The sequence below is a fragment of the Puma concolor genome, chromosome D1 (assembly GCF_028749965.1).
Source record: "Puma concolor isolate L17-30 chromosome D1, mPumCon1.1.hap2, whole genome shotgun sequence".
Classification (NCBI taxonomy): Eukaryota; Metazoa; Chordata; class Mammalia; order Carnivora; family Felidae; genus Puma; species Puma concolor.
Window position 1 is genome coordinate 110,749,939 of NC_141676.1, and position 23,435 is coordinate 110,773,373.

General features: G+C 38.2%; 1 protein-coding gene across 2 annotated transcripts in view; it reads left to right on the top strand.

The window, feature by feature from the left end:
- CWF19L2 (CWF19 like cell cycle control factor 2) overlaps positions 1 to 23,435 on the top strand; it is a 151,717-nt gene that overhangs the window by 55,031 nt on the left and 73,251 nt on the right. For both annotated transcript variants that reach the window (XM_025928560.2, XM_086679238.1), the window contains exons 9-10: positions 14,021 to 14,117; positions 15,659 to 15,751. In XM_025928560.2, coding sequence (XP_025784345.2) covers positions 14,021 to 14,117; positions 15,659 to 15,751 — 190 coding nt within the window. The remainder of the gene's footprint in view (positions 1 to 14,020; positions 14,118 to 15,658; positions 15,752 to 23,435) is intronic.

Genomic DNA, 23,435 nt, shown 5'->3' on the forward strand with positions numbered 1-23,435 from the left:
TGGTTCCATATGAATTTTAGGATTGCTTGTTCTAGTTTCGAGAAGAATGCTGGTGCCATTTTGATTGGGATTGCATTGAATGTGTAGATAGCTTTGGGTAGTATTGACATTTTGACAGTATTTATTCTTCCAATCCATGAGCACGGAATGTTTTTCCATTTCTTTATATCTTCTTCAGTTTCCTTCATAAGCTTGCTATAGTTTTCAGCATACAGATCTTTTACATCTTTGGTTAGATTTATTCCTAGGTATTTTATGCTTCTTGGTGCAATTGTGAATGGGATCAGTTTCTTTGTCTTTCTGTTGCTTCATTGTTAGTGTATAAGAATGCAACTGATTTCTGTACATTGATTTTGTATCCTGCAACTTTGCTAAATTCATGTATCAGTTCTAGCAGACTTCTGGTGGAGTCTATCGGATTTTCCATGTATAATATCATGTCATCTGCAAAAAGTGAAAGCTTGACTTCATCTTTGCCAATTTTGATGCCTTTGATTTCCTTTTGTTGTCTGATTGCTGATGCTAGAACTTGCAACACCATGTTAAACAACAGCGATGACAGTGGACATCCCTGTCATGTTCCTGATCTCAGGGAAAAAGCTCTGTTTTTCCCCATTGAGGATGATGTTAGCTGTGGGCTTTTCATAAATGGCTTTTATGATCTTTAAGTATGTTCCTTCTATCCCGACTTTTTCGAGGGTTTTTATTAAGAAAGGATGCTGAATTTTGTCAAAGGCCTTTTCTGCATCGATTGACAGGATCATATGGTTCTTATCTTTTCTTTTATTAATGTGATGTATCACATTGATTTGCGAATGTTGAACCAGCCCTGCATCCCAGGAATGAATCCCACTTGATCATGGTGAATAATTCTTTTTATATGCTGTTGAATTCGATTTGCTAGTATCTTATTGAAAATTTTTGCATCCATATTCATCAGGGATATTGGCCTGTAGGTCTCTTTTTTTACTGGGTCTCTGTCTGGTTTGGGAATCAAAGTAATACTGGCTTCATAAAATGAGAGGAGACTCTTACTTTTATCCTCAGGGTTGGCTTAACATTTGGGCAGTCTGTAGGTCTTGACTTCTGTGACTTTGGCTATGTGGGAAATAGCCTTACACTCAGTATTTCATCTGGTTCTCTAATTGCTTCATATTTGTAGGTCATATTTAAATTGTACATTTCCGATAGATATACTGTAATATAGGTACTCACTAAAAGCTGTATTTTTTTGGTCTGAAGGCAATATACGTGCACACACACACACACACACACACACGTACATGTATATATTTTAAATGTTTATTTTTTCTGAGAGAGAGCAAGTGAGCACACACGAGCGGCAGGGGTTGGGGTTGGGGCAGAGAGAGGGAGAGAGAATCCCAAGCAGGCTGTCAGCACAGAGCCTGACGAGGTGCTCAAACTCACAAACTGTGAGAACATGACCTGAGCCAAAATCAAGAGTCGGATGCTTAACCAGCTGAGCCACCCAGGCACCCCATGAAGGCAGTATTTTTGTTAGCTGTGTCATTTTGGTGTTGCAAATGGTTTGAAGCTTTCCATGAATTCCATGATTGACTGGAGAAGGAAAGAACAATCTAGAAATCATCTACATATATGTGAAAGAAAAGATTCCTGAGCCCGTGTGGGTGGTGTAAAGTCAGAGACCAGGAAGCATGTTGAGGAATGTCTGTTTCCAGGGACTGAAGAGGTTCACTGAAGTATTGTGGGAAGCTGTTAGGTTGAACATTATCCTGGGTATATGCTGAATTCTTTATAAAATGCTAGAATTCTAGGGAGCTTTAGAATGAATAAGGTTTTTTTTTTTTTTTTTAACGTTTATTCATTTTTGAGAGACAGAGAGAGACAGAGCATGAGTGGGGAAGGGGCAGGGAGAGAGGGAGACACAGAATCCGAAGCAGGCTACAGGCTCTGAGCCATCAGCACAGAGCCCGATGCGGGGCTCGAACCCACAAACTGCGAGATCATGACCTGAGCCGAAGTCAGACGCTCAGCCGACTGAGCCACCCCTAGAATGAATAAGTTTTAGAAGTAGGGGGAAAAAAATCGTAGAAATAATTGTACAACTAGAAGAAATAATCGTCTGTCCTGTATTTTCCACATGCAGAAACTGAAGCGTTAATGGTGTAGCTCACACAGTGGTGTGTTGAGAGAGTTGCCAGGTTGAGCAAATAAAAAATAGTAAGTCCCTTGCAGTATGTGGACAGACTGACCCCCAAAAATTTTTGTTTACCTGAAATTCAAATTTGACTGGGTGTCATGTTTTTTATCTGACAATTGTATGTAACACTTAGCCATTTTCTGGGTTTGTGACCGTTTTGGTAGAGATAATATTATATAAAAAACTTAATTACCTATCTAAGTTACATAGCTTCACAATGTATATACCATTCTGAACTTTGATGTGTTTTTTTTCCCCAATCAGTATATCTTAAAGATGTTTTCCCATCATCCCGTTTGTATGTACTTTTTAAAGGCTCTTTAATATTCTATTAAAACTGAGGTATAAGCTAGTAGTTATCCTGGGTCCCCTCTTGGTGGATTTTAGGTGATTTCTAGTTTGTCGCCCTTACAAAAGTGCAGCAGTAATAGCGATGTGTGTCTTTGCACATTGGTTAAATATAGCTGTAAAATAAATTCAAGCGGTTGGATTATATTTCTAAATCTTGTTATATTAGCCAGTTTACTCTCTTACCAGCCAACTATTAGGATGGCTTTTCTCTTCCTTACCATCAGTATTATTGAACTTTTTAGCCTTGAACTTTTGTCATATGCATCATTGAGAAACAGAATCTTTGCTTGATTTGCATTTCTTTAAATCTGAGTGAAGTTTGGCGTAACTTTATAAAAGTTAGTGTTTGTTTTATTTTTGTTAACTAGTCATCTGTTTTGGCTACTCTTTGAGTTCTCTGTAAAGACTCTTCATAGTTTTCATGTAATATATAGTGTTTACATCACTTGTAGATTTCCTTTTTCTTCTTGTTTCATTTTCCTTTTTCATCCTTACTTTTCATTCATTCTTGCTGTGATCACATTTCTCATTCTTTTCCTTTGTCCTATTCAGGCCTTGCATTTTTCTCAAGTAGGCGAAAAGCATCCTCTAGAAGGAAGGGGTCCATATGCTCAAGAACTTTAAGCTTATTATTCCTAGAAATAAAATGCGTTTGTGGATAATTTTGTTTTGTTGGAAAATATATCAGTTGTGTATTTTCTGGATTCTGAAACCTAGAATATTATGCCATATGAACAAAAACTAGTGTGCTGTCCTTAATTTAGATTTTATAAAGTTAGTATCAGGAACTAACCCATTTTATATACTGTCTTAGCCTTTGGGTATAATTCTTGGCAGAGTTTGCTGTGGGAGCTTAGAAGGACAAGAGAAGGATGACAGGTTCTGAAGGTTTTGAGTATAGTCATGAGATCCTTGGACAGGGAGAAAATTGGCGAACAAGCGTTGAGAGTAATTAAGGGCAGGAGATCTATGAACACTGCCAGCAGGCAAAGAATAATTGCAGTGTACTCAGTGTTTCTGAAATGTCATTGGGGTGGAGGTTTTTTAATTACTTCTTCCTCAAAAGTTTTTAGGCAGAGTTGGGTGTGTGTGTGCTGCACAGAGAATACATTTTAATGGGAAAAGGGGATTTGGTTTTTAGAAATTAATTATGAAGAAGACTTCTGAAATGTAGCAGTAATCCTGGAAAATGAGAAATGCTTGTACTTTTTCCTTCTTACAGGATGATTGCAGATGTCATGGTGATGTTTCTTTCAGGGCATTTGCTCATTATTGTCATTGTTAAGAGAAAGTAAGGGAGAGTCTGTTCCTTGCATTTGCTGCCAAGGGGTGTCTTTGCTGTGGTGTTAACCAGATGAAATCATGTGTCCTGTATTCACTGTGTGCCCAGCAACTCATTTTAGTCTTTATTTGATACCTGTTATTCTATGAAGTGAATTGAAGTGTATGTTAATATTGAAAATATTAGTATCAGAGAGGCTCAGAATTCTTGTTATATCATCTAATTTATCCTTATCTAGTTTTTGTCTCCTAATAAACAATTTAATTTCTGTTAGAAAATACACCCCCCCCCCAAAAAAAAAGATGTACGAGTATGAATTTTATGACAGTGAAGGTTGTTGCTTTTAAAGCTTTCTTGGGATTTCAGTTATCTTCTTGAAACTTGGGAGCTTTGGTTGGAGTTTAGCATACCTTCATTGTCCTCTCTCTCTTTTTTAATGTTTATTTTGAGAGAGGGAGAGTGACAGGGAGAATGAGAGGGAGAGAAAGAGAATGCCAAGCAGGCTTCATGCTCAGCTTAGAGCCCCACACAGGGCTTAATCTCAGGACTGACCTGAGCTGAAATCAAGAGTCAGATGCTTAACCACCTGAGCCACCCACGTGCCCCTTCACTGTCCTCTCTTGATTGAATCTTCAACCTTGCATACTAAGAAGTGGTGGGAAGAGTCAAGTAAAATGACAAAGATAAGCCTTTGGATAGAAATAATAGAGGTCTTTGGCAGTTTAATAAAAAATATTATCATTGTAGGGGTGCCTGGGTAGCTCAGTTGGTTAAGCGTCAGGCTTTAGCTCAGGTCATGATCTCATGGCTCTTGAGTTTGAAACCTGCATTGGGCTCCGCGCTGACAGCTCAGAGCCTGGAGCCTGGAGACTGCTTCGGATTCTGTGTCTCTCTCTCCCTCTGCCCCTCCCCTGCTTGCGTTCTGTCTGTCTCTCTCAAAGATAAATAAAGATTAAAAAAATAAAAAAAATCATTGTGAAAGAGGATTTATCAGCCAGATTTCATAGACTAAGTTATGACTGTGGGTCATGAGGTGGTAGAGATGGAAAGTGTACATGGGAAACATGGGTTAAGTAAAGTGCCTCCTTTCTCTTTCCCTTTTTTTTCTTTTAAGTTGCAGACACTTGAATATGTTTATATATTAAGGGAGAAGTATCAATTTTAGAAGAGTGATGATAGATGGCATAATTTATGGGCAAAATCCCAAGAGTACTGTGGATAAATGTAGGATCTGATATACTCAGACAAGTGGAAGGATTGGTCTTGGACGGGGGTATCGAAGAAGAGGAGAGTGTGGCTGTAATTTGTGAGTGACAGGAGAAAATTACAGAAATTCTTGACAACTCAGGTCAGTGTTTGTCAACATAGGATCCCCACAATATTGGTGTTCCTTTTTAGTCTTTGTATGCACCACAGTGAGTTTGGTGGCTTCAGAAGAGAAAAAGTGACAGAACAATTTAATTCACACACAGCTCACAAAGTTGAAATGTCCTCTCATTGTTATGACTTAACTCCTATTAGCTTTTTTTTTTTTATATGAAATTTGTTGTCAAATTGGTTTCCATACAACACCCAGTGCCCATCCCAACAGGTGCCCTCCTCAATGCCCATCACCCACCCTCCCCTCCCTCCCACCCCCCATCAACCCTCAGTTTATTCTATTTTTAAGAGTCTCTTATGGTTTGCCTCCTTCCGTCTCTAACTTTTTTTTTCCTTCCCCTCCCCTGTGGTCTTCTGTAAAGTTTCTCAGGATCCACATATGAGTGAGAACATATGGTATCTTTCTCTGCCTGACTTACTTCCCTTAGCATAATACCCTGCAGTTCCATCCACGTTGCTACAAAAGGCCATATTTCATTCTTTCTCATTGCCATGTAGTATTCCATTGTGTATATAAACCACAATTTCTTTATCCATTCATCAGTTGATGGACATTTGGGCTCTTTCCATAATTTGGCTATTGTTGATAGTACTGCTATAAACATTGGGGTACAAGTGCCCTTATGCGTCAGCACCCCTGTATCCCTTGGGTAAATTCCTAGCAGTGCTATTGCTGGGTTGTAGGGTAGATCTATTTTTTGAGGAATCTCCACACTGTTTCCCAGAGCGGCTGCACCAGTTTGCATTCCCACAAACAATGCAAGAGGGTTCCCGTTTCTCCACATCCTCGCCAGCATCTGTAGTCTCCTGATTTGTTCATTTTAGCCACTCTGACTGGCATGAGGTGATATTAGCTTTTTATTTTGACCAAAATGTTGATGAACAGTTAAAATTACTGGTCCGTGTGCATGTCATATTTTCTTTAAGTGATCTTTGGAAGTTGAAAGTTTGAGAAACAAACTCTCTTTTATTCAGATTTGAAAAAAAAAGAAAAAGTATCTGTTCTGGTATGACCAGGAATGCAGTGATGAGGGGAGGTGATTTTTGTACCAGACATGTCCCTTGGAACTTCAGTTAGATGGCTTTGACAGATTCTTTCTGCTGTGCATCTTACATTTACTGAATTCAGCACCTCCTTCTTAGGTCTAGTGCTATAAAAACAGTTATGACACAATTTCTGCTTTCAAGGAGCTCATGGTATCAAAGAGCCAGTTATGTAGGCATGTGAAGAAATATGTACATAAACGCCGCGATACTTACAGTTAGTTGCAGGTCTAAACATAGATCCTTATGATTACAATTCCTGTGTACAACAAGGGATGATTAACTCCTCTGAGATATCCCTGGGGGGACAGAATCCAGGAAAGATAGGGTCTTGAGGGATGAACTCATTAGGTGTAAGTGGGACGGGGTAATCGACATGGAGATAACTTGGAGACAAGTCAGCGTGGTCTAGTTGAGCATTTGAGAGTAGAATTTTGGAGTGTCAGATGCAGTACCTCCCTGAGGAGAGGCCGTATTTCTTTTTGCGGTCTTTGCGTCTCTGAATCCTGGTAGAGCGCATAGCACAAGTTCACCTCTCGATAACTTGTGGAGTGCGGTTGAATGGGAGGAAAATGGGTGGGCAGTTAAAGCGAATGTGCCTCACGTGCCTTGTAAACAGCTGCAGAAGTCATGCTCCCGGGTTGGACAGTATTCTCTGGTGATTGGAAACAAGTATCTCCAGGATTTGAAATAGATCAGATTTGCATTTTATTTATTTATTTATTAAAAATGTTTTCACCTTTATTTATTTTTGAGAGACAGAGCGTGAGCGGGGAAGGGGCAGAGGGAGGGGGAGACACGGAATCCGAAGCAGGCTCCAGGCTCTGAGCTGTCAGCACAGAGCCCGACGCGGGGTTTGAACCCACGAACTGTAAGATCATGACCTGAGTCGAAGTTGGATGCATAACCGACTGAGCCACCCAGGTGCCCCCAGATTTCTATTTTAGAAAGATTCCAGCATACTGTGTAGGCCAGTTTGGGAAATGGAACAGATTTGAGGATGAAATATTGGCGAGGAAGCTCTAGTTGAGAGACAAGAAGTCATGAACCAAAGGAGTGGATGTAGAGGAAAGGGGGAGCTTGAGTTGGCTTCTGTGGCTCAGTGATGAGGCATCTATTTCTGTGGCCCCTTGGAAGGATTTGCTTACTTACTGTGTACCATTTCTGGGCATTCTTTTAAACAATTTTCCTTAAGTTTATTTGTTTAAGTCATCTCTATACCTGACTCGGGGCTCGAACCCATGACCCTGAAATCAAGAATTGCATTCCTCTCCAACTGAGCCAGCCAGGCACCCCTCTTTCCTTTCTTGAAAAGATTTCACTGTTGGATTTTGAACGTGGTGAACGGAGGACTGGTTGGAACATTCCTTTTTGACTCAGTAATTGGCTCTCAGTGGCAAAAGTTACCATTATTGAGCATCAGGCTATGTGTTGTGTTTAGAATTTTATTCTATTACTGAATTTATTATAATTTTATACATTGTCACATTTGATTCTGATAATGTGAGGGTAGGTATTGATCATCTTTTTGGTTTTATAGCCTGAGAGAGGTTAAGATACTTGCCCAGTCTCATAGAGCTTGTAAAGGACAGAGTCTGGATTTGAACCCATGTCAGTCTGACTCCAGAACTCCTTTTCTTGTAATACTAACAGGGATTTCTCATTTCTACAATGATGATGCAACAGTAGGATTAGCATTCTCTTTATTTATTAAAAAAATTTTTTTAATGTTTATTTTTGAGGGAGGGAGAGAGAGAGACAGAGACAGACAGACAGACAGAGTGTGAGTGGGGGAGGGGCAGAGAGAGAGGGAGACACAGAATCTGAGCTCTCAGCACAGAGCCCGACGTGGGGCTTGAACCCACAAACTGAGATCATGACCTGAGCCACAGTCAGATGCTTAACCGACTGAGCCACCCAGGTGCCCCTGCATTGGCATTTTAAAGAAACAGCTTCTAGTGCTTCATGAAAAGGTTGCATTTAGAACTCTTAGAATTTGAATCTGTTTTTAGGTGTTTATACCTTTATTTTTATCCCTATTTGTAGGCATGAATCTGTTGACATATTGACCCTTGAAATTAAAGTAAATTACATTTATAATAAAAACGATGTGTGCCTCAGAATTGAATTTGGAAAAAGTTACTGAAAAATATTTTCCATACAAAACAGTCCAACTAACTGACAAGCAATCCCTCCACGTCTAGCAGTACGTAAATGGTAGTGATGTTCTGCTCACATGAATGCAGTGTCCCTACTGCTCTTCCTAATTGGTTTTTAAAATGTAGACTGAAGGAATTTGAGAGGAACAAAAACATTTTCCTTTCTAATGGTGCTTTACCTAATATTTCTAATGGTGCTAAAATATTTTAGGTTTCTTAGTCTGAGCACCAGGGTGTTTTTTCTTACTGTGAGAAGAAATGGTTCTTCCAGAATTTCTGCAGATATTAATGTCTTTTTTTCAAAAAATTCACATGCTGTCTCATGAAAGATTTGCTATTTTTTTTTTTTTTCCAAAAGGGAATTTGCTATTTAGAAATAATTGCTTGTTAGGTCAAGTTTTGATTTGAAGATCTGTTTATATATTTTGCTGTTACCCACTCAGAATGTATGTTGAAAATGCAAGTTGATTTCAGTAGAGTCTGATGAAATGTGCTAATTCAGGAAAACTAGAAATATCATAGATACATCCTTGATATGTGAGATTCTGACAGGGTTTTTAGCTTGAAAGTTTTTAAAATCACTCCTCTTTGAGGGTTTTGAAAAACAACTATTGAAGTATAATTGACATGTAATAAACTGCACATAGATAGAAATGTACAATCTGGTAAGTTTAGAAATATGTATGTTCTCACAAAACCATCATCCCCCAGGGTTTTCTGGTACCCTTTTATAATTCTCTCCCACCTCTCCCCACACCCTTACAAACCCCCTAGATTTCACTCATCTGCTTTCTTTAATTATAGACTAGTTTGCATTTTCTGGAGTTTTATGTAAGTGGGATCATATGTTATGTACTCTTTTTTTGTCTGGCTTTCACTGTGCATAATTATTTTGAGCTTTATCCATGTTGTTGCAGTAATTCATTCCTTTTTATTGATGGGTGGGTAGTTTTCCATTGGTAGATAAAACAATTTTTCCATTCACCTGTTGGTGAACATATAGAATGTTTCCAGTTTTTAGCTATTGTACATAATGCTTCTTGGAATATTCATGTACAGAACTTTGTGTGGATGTATGCTTCCTTTTCTCTTGGGTAAATACCTAGGAGAGGAATGGCTAGATCATGTGGTAATTATATCTTTAAATTTTAAGAAACTGCCAAATGGTTTACCCATTGATTGTATCATTTTACATAGATTTGAGATCATTGATTTGAGATCTTTCTTTTCTAATATAAGCATTTAGAGCTATAACTTCTCCCTAAGTAATGCTTTACTAGAATTCTATAAATTCTGATTTGTTATGTATATGTATGTATGTGTGTGTGTATATGTATATGTATATACATATACACATGTTTATTTTTGAGAGACAGAGCGTGAGTGGGGGAAGGGGTAGAGAGAGAGAGGGAGGGAGACACAGAATCCAAAGCAGGCTTCAGGCTCCGAGTTGTCAGCACAGAGTCCAATATGGGGCTCTAGCTCATAAACCATTAGATCATGACCTGAGGTGAAGTCGGGCGTTTAACCAACAGAGCCACCCAGACGCCCTGTTATGTTTATATTTTTATTCGGTTTGCAGTACTTTTTAATTTCTCTTTGGTTTTGTTATTGACCATGGGTTATTCCCAGATATGCTGTTTAGTTTCCACATAGTTGAGGATTTCTCAGATATCTTTGTTAATGATTTCTAATTTAATTTCATTGGGGTTAGAGAACACAGTTTGTATGACTTAAATCCCTTTAAATTTATTGAGACTTGCTTTATGGCTCAGAATATGGTCTATCTTGGTAAATGTTGGCATGCACAGGAAAGAATGTGTATTCTCTTACATGGTAGGGTATTCTCTGAATTTCCATTAGGTCGTGGTAGTGATAGTGTTATTCAAGTCTTCCATATTCTTGAAGAATATATTAAGTACTGGGAGTGGGGTCTTAAAATTTGCAACTGTAATTGTAAAATTAGTCTCTTTCTCTTTGCAATTCTGTCAGTTTTTGCTTTGTGTATTTTGAAGCTCTCTTACATTAGGGATTCTTTTGTACTCTTGATGGATTGACCTCTTTTTCATATGAAGTGAAACAGCTTTCTTTGTCCCTGGTAATATTTATTGCTCTGTAATCTAATTTGTTTGATAGTAAAGAAGTCACTTTACCTTTCTTTTGACTAGTGTAAAACATGATATATCTTCCCCTCCCCCCTTTTATATTTGACATGTTTGTCTTTATGGTATGTTTTTTGTCATTGAGTTTTGCTCTTTTATCTGACAATTTTGCCTTTTAACTCACATGTTTGGACCATTTATATATGTGATATAAAGGTTTAAGTCTAATTTTGCTCTTTGTTTTCTACTTGTCCTATGTGTTCTTTGTTCCCTTTTTCCTCTTTATGTGACTTATTTTAATTAAAAAAAATTTTTTTTAATGTTTATTTTTGAGAGAGAGAGAGACAGAGACAGAGACAGAGACAGAGACCCAGCCTGAAAGGGGGAGGGGCAGAAAGAGAGGGAAACAGAATCCTTAGCAGGCAGGCTCCAGGCTCTGAGCTGTCAGCACAGAGCCCAGCGGGGGGCTTGAACTCACAAACTGCAAGATCATGACATGAGCTGAAGTCAGCAGCTTAACTGACTGAGCCACCCAGATGCCCCTTTATGTGTTTTATTTTAGATTACATATTTTTATGATTTTGTTTCATTTCTCTTGTTATAATTTTTTTGGTATTTTGTGGGGTTTTTTGTTTGTTTTTAGATTTGATAGTATACATTTTTAACTTCTCCAACTTCATTATGCCATTCCTGTATGGCATAAGAACTTTACAATAGTTTATTTACATTTATCCCCTCCAGTCTTTTATTGTTGTCATACATTTTACTTATCTTTGTCATAAACCTCTCATATATTGTTATTATTTTTGTTTAAATAATTATTTTACAGAGACTTATGTAATAAGAGAAAGTATTCTTCATTTACCCTTGTAGGCATCATTCTTTGAGTTAATCCATACTACAGTCTGGTATAATTTTCCTTCTGCCTGAAGGCTTTTCTTTAACATTCTTTCAACTCTGTCTGAAAGAGTTTTCATTTCAATTTGTTTTTGAAAGATACCTTCACTTGGTATAGAATTTTTGGTTGATAATTTAAAGTACTTTGGAAATGTTGCTGCTCTTTTCTTGCTTGGATTGTTTTTGATGAGAAATCTGCTGTCACACTGCTTTTTTTCTGTGTGCCTAAGTGTGTCTCTCTTTTATCCCCCCTGTGGCTGCTTTAACATTGTTCTCTTTATCACAAGTTTTGAGCAATTTGATTATGATGTCCCTGGGAATAGGGGTTTTTTTTTAATGTAGTTTTTTTTTTTTTTGTGCTTGGGATTCCCTGAAATTTTTAGTTCTCTAAGCAGCTTTTCAGGTGTTTGGAAAATTTGGCCTTTGTTTCTTCTGTCTCCCATTTCTTTTGGGGACTCCAGTGGCCTAAGTAGTCAGGTTTAAGGTTATCCCATAGTTCTCTGATGCTCTTTTTATTTTTTAAAATTCTTTTTTTAGGGGCGCCTGGGTGGCGCAGTCGGTTAAGCATCCGACTTCAGCCAGGTCACGATCTCACGGTCCGTGAGTTCGAGCCCCGCGTCAGGCTCTGGGCTGATGGCTCAGAGCCTGGAGCCTGTTTCCGATTCTGTGTCTCCCTCTCTCTCTGCCCCTCCCCCGTTCATGCTCTGTCTCTCTCTGTCCCAAAAATAAATAAACGTTGAAAAAAAAAAATTAAAAAAAAAAATTCTTTTTTTTCTGTATGTTTCATTTTGCATAGTTTTTAATGTTTATTTATTATATTAAAATTTTTTTTAATGTTTATTTATTTTTGAGAGAAACAGATACAGAATGCAAGTGGGTTAGGGGCAGAGCGAGAGGGAGACACAGAATCCGAAGCAGGCTCCAGGCTCTGAGCTGTCAGCACAGAGCCCGACGCGGGGCTTGAACTCACGAGCTGTGAGATCATGACCTGAGCCGAAATTGGACGCTTAACTGACTGAGCCACCCAGGCACCCCTGTTTGTTTATTTTTGATAGAGACAGAGAATCCCAAGCAGGCTCTGCGCTGACAGTGCAGGGACATGGGCCCCAAACTCAGCAACTGTGAGATCATGACCTGAGTCGAGATCAAGAGTCGCCCAACTGACTGAGCCACCTAGGCCCCCCTAGTTTCTAATATTTTAAGTTCACTACTTTTTCCTTGGCAGTTTAATCTCCTGTGAATCCCATCTAGTGTTTTTTTTTTTTTTTTTTAATCTGAGACACCAGTGTTCAACTGTAGAAATTCAGTTCTGATCTATTTTATGTCTTACTTGTTTGTAACGTTTCAAACATATGGAATGCAGTTACAGTAATAACTTTTAATGTTCTTATCTGCTTTTCCTTACATCTGAGTCAGTTCTGGGTTTATTTTGATTGATAGCTATTTCTCCTAATTGTAGGTCTTATTTTTCTACATCTTGGCACGTCTGCTATCTTTGGTTACTAGATGCTATGAATTTTACTGTGTTGAGCATGGGATATTTTTGCATTCCTGTAACTAATTCTTGATGTTTGCCCTGGGGGAACATGGTTAAGTTGATTGGAAACTCTTTGCTCCTGTAGACTTTTGCTTTTAACATTGGTTCATTGGGCGTAGATCAACATTTAGTCTAGAGCTTATTATTTCCCAGTAATGACGTGAGACCTTTAATGCTCTCCCCGGTGCTTTCTGAGTTGAAGCTTTCCTCGTCTGGCTAGCGAGATCAGGCACTTTTCCCAGAAATGCTGGATGTCGCTCCTCTTTGGGATGGGACTTTCTCCGGCCACGGGCAGTTTCTTGCTAAATACTCAAGGGGAACTGTTTAGTTTTGTGCGCTTCTCTCACTGTGCAGCTTTCTTCTGTCTGGCTGTCTTTGAGCTTTGGAATCTTAGCTGTGTCTCCTTCACTGAGGAGTCAGTCCTTCAGGCTCGGCCTGCATCCCTTCCCCGTACCGCAGTGACCTTTCTTAGGGAAGTAAGCTGGGACAACTTTTTATGTGCCAGGAATCTAACCTTGGCTGGAAATTTCTCTGGTCTTCAGCGAGTCTAGGTTTGGCCCATGACCTTAGTCATAAACTAGTATTTGTTGTCTAATTCAGTAATTTCGCATTTATGTTGCAAAAAGAACACATGCTCATTGTTTTTATTCTTTGACTGCAGTTAAGCATGCCATTTCCTGTTTAGTTTCTTAGACTATCAGTAATTTATCACACCCAGCTGTGTAGAACTATGGCCTGATTGTAGTGTTTTAATTTTCTCTTGTTTGTTTCCTTTTTAGAATGAGTATGGGAATATTAGATAGTAAAGAATAGTTCACATAGTATTTATCTCATTCTTACTGGGACTTTGGTCAGTTATTATAACTGCCTGATTGTGGTATTGTGACATAGAGCCTTAAACTGGTGATTTTTGGTGGAATATTGAACCTTTGTTTTTTGTTTTGTTTATATTTTAAGGTTTTAGAATCATGATCTCTTGATGCTGAATATTTTGTTGAGGTCAATTAAAATCACATTTGAGTCTTGATGTTGTTAGTTGCAGTGTCCCTCTGTTTCATATGCTCTTAATCTGTCCTGTTCAAACAGAGGCGGTCTTGAAGATGATTCCATCCACATTTTGAGTGTTGATGAGAAGAACAAACTGGGAGCCAAGATTATCAAGGCAGAGATGATGGGAAATATGGTATGTCTTCTGTGGTGTTTCTAGGAGAATAGGAGTTAACTGTTTAACTTCTTACCAGTAATTTTGGAAGTTTCTTCACAATGTTGGCTGTAGCCAACTGCTGCTTATTGATTCTTTTAACAAAATTCTTGAACATTCCTAAATCCTGTACTGCCCACTTCTAAATAAATTGTCTACTTTTTCTGTCAGATCTGTGAAGTCTGAGATCCCAGGGTGTGACATGTTTTTTAAAATTTCTACTTTGCAATTCTAGCATAGCATATTTGAGGGAAATAAAGATGTCATTGTCTTCTTTCCCTTGTTTTGTCACATATTATTGAGAGCATGTATTGCTTTCTTCAATTCCTTTACTTAGGTACCTAACAAATGAGCTCCTAAAAAAAGATAGTTGTTTGTTTGATGCATTGTATAGATTAGCTCATTTAATTTCCATAATAATGTTATGCTGTAAGACTGATTGACCTGAGAACTGAATAGAAAATATGGGTGATTTGGTGTGAGCTACACCTATCTCTGTCTATTTATTATTGCTGTATTTTAGTATCACATTTCTGATATACTAATACATGTGACATCATACAGGGCAGAATAGCAAATCCAGACAGCTTTGCGTGGCATGACAGAATAGATTTCCTCCTGGTCATATGTATGTACTGATCTCAATACCAAATATAAGTGATCCCTAAGTAGGCTTCCGTTTTGTTGTACTGCCAGTATGACCCTGTTTGGTAGCATAAAAGTTGCCAAACAAGATGCTTCTATTTTTATTAGTTTGTGTGTCTGATAAAAGGTGTATCTTGCACATACTGCACTTTCTCATTGAATCTGGTCCTTGGTAACACTGAACTGCAGCTCAACCCTGAAGTTTGGTAAGAGAGACAACCCGCCAGGAAATAATAGCAAGAAAATAAAGTTTGAGTTTTGAAAGCACAAAGGAATTAGTTCACACTAGTGAAAGAGAGGCCACCAAGTTAGGAGGTTAATTTATGTTGAAAGAATTGTTCCTTTGGTCACGGAGCCACTGCAGTGGAGAACACTGTTCTTTGCCTGTTCATATGCTCCTCTTTGTTTATTGCTGCTTTACATGTCACTTGTTTTCTATACATTTCTATAAACTTCCTAGAGTAAAAATGAGATACGTTCAGAGTTCTTATAAAAATTACTTAACAATAAAGAAGGTAATATGTTCAATCTTATTATGGCTTTCTTGTTACAGTAATTGAAATTTTGGGTACTGGATGGTGATAATATCCGAGGAATTATAAAAATGTCATTCTTGAGGTTGTTTTCCCCATATCCCTGTCTCTCCCCTAGAATATATGTCCTTGTAATTGTTTACTCAAATCATAAACGAATGCTACGGGCATTTGAGACATATGTAACTGAGATGAATTCATTAAAAAGCAGTCCCCTGAATTTAGGTTTACTGCTGCATGAGTGTTCACTCTGCTCTTTTCCCTTCTGCCTATACATTTGAAGTATTCTTCACTGAGGAATTAAGCTATATATGACACTCATTGTTCTTGTCTTTCCCTCTGAAGGAATTAGCGGAACAACTTAAAGCTCAACTTGCAAAGGCAAATAAATTCAAAGAAACTGTAACACAGATGTCATCCAAAAACCCTGGGGTGGAGGTGAGTTAACGGAAGTTTGTTTGTATACTACTACTACTGGGCAGTGCTGATATTTTAATGCAGGGTGTTTCTATATCTGTGTTACTGTGTTTATACGTGCGTTTGCTTGTTTGTTTACTTGTTTTAAAAATGGATTTTCATATGTATTCTCTTATGCTCCACCAGTGCGTCCCAGGGGAAAAGAGAGAGACCCGGTTTTATTTTGGACTGTGCCATTTACTGACTGTTTGACTTCATAGAAATCACACTGTCCTTAAATTCTTCTCTTAAAGAGTGAGAGACTTAAATTTGGTGTGTTTCACATAAAACAAATTATTTTGTTCCAGGATTCGTTCCTTCATCTATTAGTGAGCAAAACAGATAGAAGCGGCTGCCTGCATGGAGTTTCATTTGGGTAGGGAGGAACAGTAAACAACAAAAGTAATAAATAGTGTAGCATGTTACAGACTGATACATCCTATGGCAGGCTAGAGGGGATCTTGAGTTCCCAGTGCTGGTGGCTTTGGGTGCACAGGCTAGTTATTATTGAAAAAGTGACCTTGATGCAGAGGCTTGCCGTGGAACAGCAGATCTGTGTATCTGAGTGAAGAGCACTTTGGGCATGAGGAGTGGAGGATGTAAGGTTCCAAAGATGGGAACATGTCTTATGTGTGGGAGGAACAGCATGGGGCCCAGTGTTGCCAGAGTGGAATGAATGAATGGAAGGGAGGCGGGTGGAATATCCAGGTTAGAGAGGCTGTGGGAGGCTAGACCATGTGAGGCTTGAAAGTCAGGGTCAGGGAGTGGGTTTTTATTCTGGGTGAGATGGCATTGGAGGGTTTTCTGTAGAAGATATATTTTGATGAGACTGTCCTGGCTTCCTTGCTAAGGGTGCATTGAAGGGTCATAAGGGCAGAAGCTAAGGAGATGGTTAGAAGTGGTTAGGTTTTTATATGCATAAATATTTCCTGTGTATTTTATGAAAGGAGAGCAGACAGGACTTTTTTGATGGTTTGGATGGGTTGGGGGATGTAGGAGATATGGAGGGGAGGCAAAGTCACTTCAAAGTTTTTAGGCTGAGCAGCTGGAAGAATACAGCAGCCATTCTTGGGAGTGTAGAAACAGGAGGAGTGTATTTGGGGGTGGAGGGTTCAAGTTCTTTTGTAGATATGTGGCGTTTGGGTATCTTTTAGATTTGGGTCTGGAGGAGATGCCAGGTAGGGAGGGGGATGTTGAGAATTTAGGGAAGCCTGAGCTGGAGGTGGAAACTGGGGAGCTCTTAACATAGAGACAGTATTTAAATCCTGATGCTGCTTGAAATCAGCCCAGGAGTAAAGGTAGATAGAAAAAGTTAAAGGGCTGAATTGGGTATATTACAGTGTTGAGAAGATTATAATTAGGTTTATAAGTGATTTTAAAGAACTGTTGTCAAAGATTAACTTATGTCATTTTAATGTCAGTGTGTGAGATGAGAATGTACAAAGTCAAGTTCCATAGAATTGTCTTCAAGCTAACATTATTGATGATTTAGATTATAGTATATAGAGAGAGTATGTTTGTGAAATTGGCTGTTTTTACTACTATGTGCCAGCTCATGTTTTAAAAGATATTTTTAAATATTTATTTATTTATTTTTGAGAAAGAGAGAACTTGCCAGGGAGGGGCAGAGAGAGAGGGAGAGAGAAATCCCAAGCAGGCTCCACACTGTCAGCGCAGAGCCCGATGCGGGACTGGAACTCATGAACCATGAGGTCATGACCTGAGCTGAAACCAAGAGTCAGACACTTAACCAACGAAGCCACCCAGGTGCCTCGCTAGCTCATGTTTTAAAAAAGTGGTTAAGTTAGAATTCCTTACACAGATTAGGGAGGTTGACCTCTCACGTGGTTTCTTTGTGCCAACCATATTATGTACTGATCTTCCCACAGTGTGGCCTTCCACAGAATAACCCCGTTTTCCAGCCTCACCTCCAAGGCTCTCTCATCCATAACATGCGTGTCTCTTTGACATTTACATGTGCTCTTAATTATCCATGCCAGATACTACCCTCTTGAGTGGTGTCCACTTTTCACTTTGTCTTTACCTCCTTCTTGAAGTGTTTTTTCTCAGCCTCTCAAAAAGTTGTAACCTATTCTTGTTTTGAAACTTTAAAGACGCTTAAAGTATTCTTTGTGGAATCTATCTTTTGAAATGGTATATATTTGTATTCTTGTCATCACCCTGTAATCCACGCGTTTCTTTCCTGACACTTATCACTTTATATGAAAGGGTTCTAACTCTGTGGCTGGACTTCGGGGATTCTTGAAATTGAAAGCAATTCAACTGAAAAAATTGAAGCAGATCTTCTTTGGAATAACGTTTTTTCCTGCTGTTTTAAGCATATCATACAGTGACTGACAGACTATATCTCATTCCTTGAGCACACACTTTATAATATTACTGATGTCCGTGATTTTTAGCTCCTCCTAGCTTTTGAACAGTGGCCCTCATAACCCAGTGGAATAGGATTCAAAGTTGTATTCAGAGTTGTACACAAAGTTGTATTTCCACTTCTAAACTCTTTTGAATCCCAAGCTATATGAATAGCCTTGAAGCTTCATATAGAAAGATTTTTATTCCAAGGATTCTTTGAACACAGAGAAAAAGGTTCATCTTCTCTGCAGAGATGATTGACTTTTGATTTTGTTCAAGCTTTACCCAGCGTACGTGTGGAACAGACTTTTGCCCATAGCTCTACAGGGATTCGCTGCTGCCAGTAGTCAGTGCATTCTCTCAGGGCCGGGGCCTTGACTTCTCTGCCCTGTTTCAGAGTAGTTTTGTTAGGAATGACAGTAGAATGCAAAGTTGTTTACTACCTCACAGGAATTTCCTGACTTTTTAGAGGAAAATCCTGAAACGCTTCTGATAAAAATTTTGCTTTTTGAGAGAAAAGAAAATTCCATTCATAGAACAGTTGAACAGGGAAGAAAACTTTTCTTTTCTTTTTTCTTTTCTCTTCTTTTGTTTTCTCTTTTCTTTCTTTTCTTTCCTTCTTTTTCTTTCTTTCTTTCTTTCTTTCTTTCTTTCTTTCTTTCTTTCTTTCTTTCTTTCTTTCTTTCTTTCTTTCTTCTCTTCTCTCAAGGATAGGGAGAGAATAAACACAGCATGCATGAGCAAGAGAGGGGCAGAGAGAGGGAGAGAGAGAGAATCCCAAGCAGGATCCAAGATCTGTTCTGTCAGCACAAAGCCCGATGTAGGGCTCAATCTCACGAACTCTGAGATCATGACCTGAACTGAAATCAAGAGTTGGATGTTCAAATGACTGAGTCACCCAGGAGCCCCAGGAGGAAAGCTTTCATTGCATGGTTTATTTGTTAGAAATGTTAGGCTGTGTGAACAAGGTGAATATCTTGATTCAACAATCTATGAATATTATTTTGCCTTTAGTGAAAAACCATCAACACTTGTAATTATTAGTGTGCTTATTTCTCTTCCCTGTTAGAGGGTGAACTATTCATTATTTAGGACAAGGACTGTTTCATTTCATATCTAGTGCCTTGGGTAGTACATGGCTGTAGACAGCCAAGAAGTGCTTGAAATATTTGTTATATGAATGTCTTTGATTTATTTTATCACTTAGAGTTTTCTGTTGTAAATCTTGAAAATGATCCATGAACTTCAAAATTCTCTGGTCTGGCCTTCCTCTGAGTATAGCTGCCTTAGTGAGACAGTAACCCAGCTGCACAGTATCTCCATGTAACTTATGCTTTACACTAAGTGATGGATTTTGGAAGACCACCAGTTCTCTATCAGGACAGATTGAATGCTAATTTTTTAATATAATAGATCCTAATCTGCCTTTCTAGAACTTCTACCTGTTAATAATCCTTCAGTGGAATCACATCATGGACACATTTAATCTAAGGGAATTCAGCTTTCCAGGTTTTTTTTTTTTTTTTTTTTTTTACACAGTAGTTCACGAAATTCAGCTCCCCATTTATGACACATAATGAAATCGTCATTGTGTGATGGTGCAGTGACTTTACAGTTTTATAGTTTGTTTACACAACTGGCAAAAAAGAGAAATACATTGTAATAGTCCCTGGGCAGCTGTGTGGGGAGGGTTTCATAGACATTCTCTTGACAGAAATTGAGGAATTAATGGAAGGCCTAAGAGGGCCGTCGAGAAACATTAAGTAATAAATAATTGAAGAAACCAATAAATTCATCTGTGGCATTTTGTACATAAAGTCAGGCATGTGACTGGTGATTTAAAATATTTCCAAGAGTAGTTTGGCTATAGTTGGCCTTAACACTGTCTTTTGACTCTGATTCTTTAGTATGTTGTGAGTCTGCTATTATTACAACTGCTGGGATTCCTAGAATGTGTGTGTGTGTGTGTGTGTGTGTGTGTGTGTGTGTGTTCACACCTAGACTGTGTTTCTGTGTATTGGCATCCCAGTCTTTGCACCTGATCCTCACAGGCATAGTTAAAAAAATTAATTTCAGGATTAAAATAAGTATTTTGCCTTTCTTTCTTTCTTTCTTTCTTTCTTTCTTTCTTTCTTTCTTTCTTTCTAAGAGCAAGTACTTTAGTTGATTTTTTTCAGATTTTGACATGTAACAGATAAGAAAACATAGGGAATATTTTACTAGCAGTGTTAACAAGTGTGATTTAAAATATCTGCATAAAACTTCATTCCCAAAACATGGCATCAACCCTTGTTCCAAATACCCATGGAATATTTACAAAAATTAATTTTACTTAGGCAAAATGTTGATAAAGCCCCAAAGTAGAAGGTTTATAACTAAGCTTTTATTTTCTAACCACAATGCAATAAAGTTGGGATTTAACAACTATGTATTTTTTCCTTAAATAGATAAAAATTTCAAAACCTCATTTTAAACTTCTGGGTTTTTCCATTTCTTTATGTCTTCTTCAATTTCCTTCATAAGCTTTCTATAGTTTTCAGCATACTTTTACATCTTTGGTTAGGTTTATTCCTAGGTATTTTATGCTTCTTGGTGCAGTTGTGAATGGGATCAGTTTCTTTATTTGTCTTTCTGTTGCTTCATTATTCGTGTATAAGAATGCACCTGATTTCTGTACATTAATTTTGTATCCTACGACTTTGCTGAATTCATGTATCAGTTCTAATAGACTTTTGGTGGAGTCTGTCGGGTTTTCGATGTATAATATCATGTCACCTGCAAAAAGTGAAAGCTTGACTTCATCTTTGCCAATTTTGATGCCTTTGATTTACTTTTGTTGTCTGATTGCTGATGCTGGCACTTCCAACACTATGTTAAACAACAGCGGTGAGAATGGACATCCCTGTCGTGTTCCTGATCTCAGGGAGAAAGCTCTCAGTTTTTCCCCATTGAGGATGATAATTAGCTGTGGAATTTTCATAAATGGCTTTTATGATGTGTAAGTATGTTCCTTCTATCCCGACTTTCTCGAGGGTTTTTATTAAGAAAGGATGCTGTATTTTGTCACATGCTTTTTCTGCATCGATCGACAGGATCATATGGTTCTTATCTTTTCTTTTATTAATGTGATGTATCACATTGATTGATTTGTGAATGTTGAACCAGCCCTGCAGGCCAGGAATGAATCCCACTTGATCATGGTGAATAATTCTTTTTATATGCTGTTGAATTCGATTTGCTAGTATCTTACTGAAAATTTTTGCATCCATATTCATCAGGGATATTGGCCTGTAGTTCTCTTTTTTTACTGGGTCTCTGTCTGGTTTAGGAATCAAAGTAATGCTGGCTTCATAGAATGAGTCTGGAAGTTTTCCTTCCCTTTCTATTGTTTGGAATAGCTTGAGAAGGATAGGTATTATCTCTGCTTTAAATGTCTGGTAGAATTCCCCTGGGAAGCCATCTGGTCCTGGACTCTTATTTGTTGGGAGATTTTTGATAACTGATTCAATTTCTTCGCTGGTTATGAGTCTGTTCAAGCTTTCTATTTCTTCCTGTTTGAGTTTTGGAAGTGTGTGGGTGCTTAGGAAAATTCCTAACCATTTCTTCCAGGTTGTCCAGTTTGTTGACATATAATTTTTCAGTGTATTCCCTGATAATTGCTTGTATTTCTGAGGGATTGGTTGTGACAATTCCATTTTAATTCATGATTTTATCTATTTGGGTCATCTCCCTTTTCTTTTTGAGAAGTCTGGCTAGAGGTTTATCAATTTTGTTTATTTTTTCAAAAAACCAACTCTTGGTTTCATTGACCTGCTCTGCAGCTCTTTTAGATTTTATATTGTTTATTTCTGCTCTGATCTTTATTGTTTTTCTTCTTCTGCTGGGTTTGGGGTGTCTTTGCTGTTCTGCTTCTATTTCCTTTAGGTGTGCTGTTAGATTTTGTATTTGGGATTTTTCTTGTTTCTTGAGATAGGCCTGGATTGCAATGTATTTTCCTCTCAGGACTACCTTCACTGCATCCCAAAGCATTTGGATTGTTGTATTTTCATTGTCAGTTGTTTCCACATACTTTTAAATTTCTTCTCTAATTGCCTGGTTGACCCATTCATTCTTTAGTAGGGTGTTCTTTAACCTCCATGCTTTTGGAGGTTTTCCAGACTTTTTCCTGTGGTTGATTTCAAGCTTCATCGCATTGTGGTCTGGAAGTATGTATGGTATGATTTCAATTCTTGTAAACTTATGAAGGGCTGTTTTGTGACCCAGTATGTGATCTATCTTGGAGAAGGTTCCATGTGCACTTGAGAAGAAAGTATATTCTGTTGTTTTGGGATGCAGAGTTCTAAATATATCTGTCAAGTCCATCTGATCCAGTGTATCATTCAGGGCTCTTGTTTCTTTATTGATCCTGTGTCTAGATGATCTATCCATTGTTGTCAGTGGAGTATTAAAGTCCCCTGCAATTGCCACATTCTTATCAATAAGGTTGCTTACGTTTGTGAGTAACTGTTTTATATATTTGGGGGCTCCTGTATTCGGCGCATAGACATTTATAATTGTTAGCTCTTCCTGATGGATAGACCCTGTAATTATTATATAATGCCCTTCTTCATCTCTTGTTAAAGCCTTTCACTTAAAGTCTAGTATGTCTAAGTATGGCTACTCCAGCTTTCTTTTGAGTTCCAGTAGCATGATAGATAGTTCTCCATCCCCTCACTTTCAATCTGAAGGTGTCCTCAGGTCTAAAATGAGTCTCTTGTAGACAGCAAATAGATGGGTCTTGTTTTTTTATCCACTCTGATACCCTATGTCTTTTGGTTGGAGCATTTAGTCCCTTTACATTCAGTGTTATTACAGAAAGATATGGGTTTAGAATCATTGTGATGTCTGTAGGTTTCATGTCTGTAGTGATGTCTCTGGTACTTGTCTCACAGGATCCCCCTTAGGATCTCTTGTAGGGCTGGTTTAGTGGTGATGAATTCCTTCAGTTTTTGTTTGTTTGGGAAGACCTTTATCTCTCCTTCTATTCTAAATGACAGACTTGCTGGATAAAGGATTCTCGGCTGCATTTTTTCCCTGTTGAAAACATTCCATGCTCATGGATTGCAAGAATAAATATTGTTAAAATGTCAATACTACCCCAAGCTATGTACACATTCAATGCAATCCCAATCAAAATTGCACCAGCATTCTTCTTGAAGCTAGAGCAAGCAATCCTAAAATTTGTATGGAACCACAAAAGGCCCCAAAGAGCCAAAGTAATTTTGAAGAAGACCAAAGCAGGAGGCATCACAAT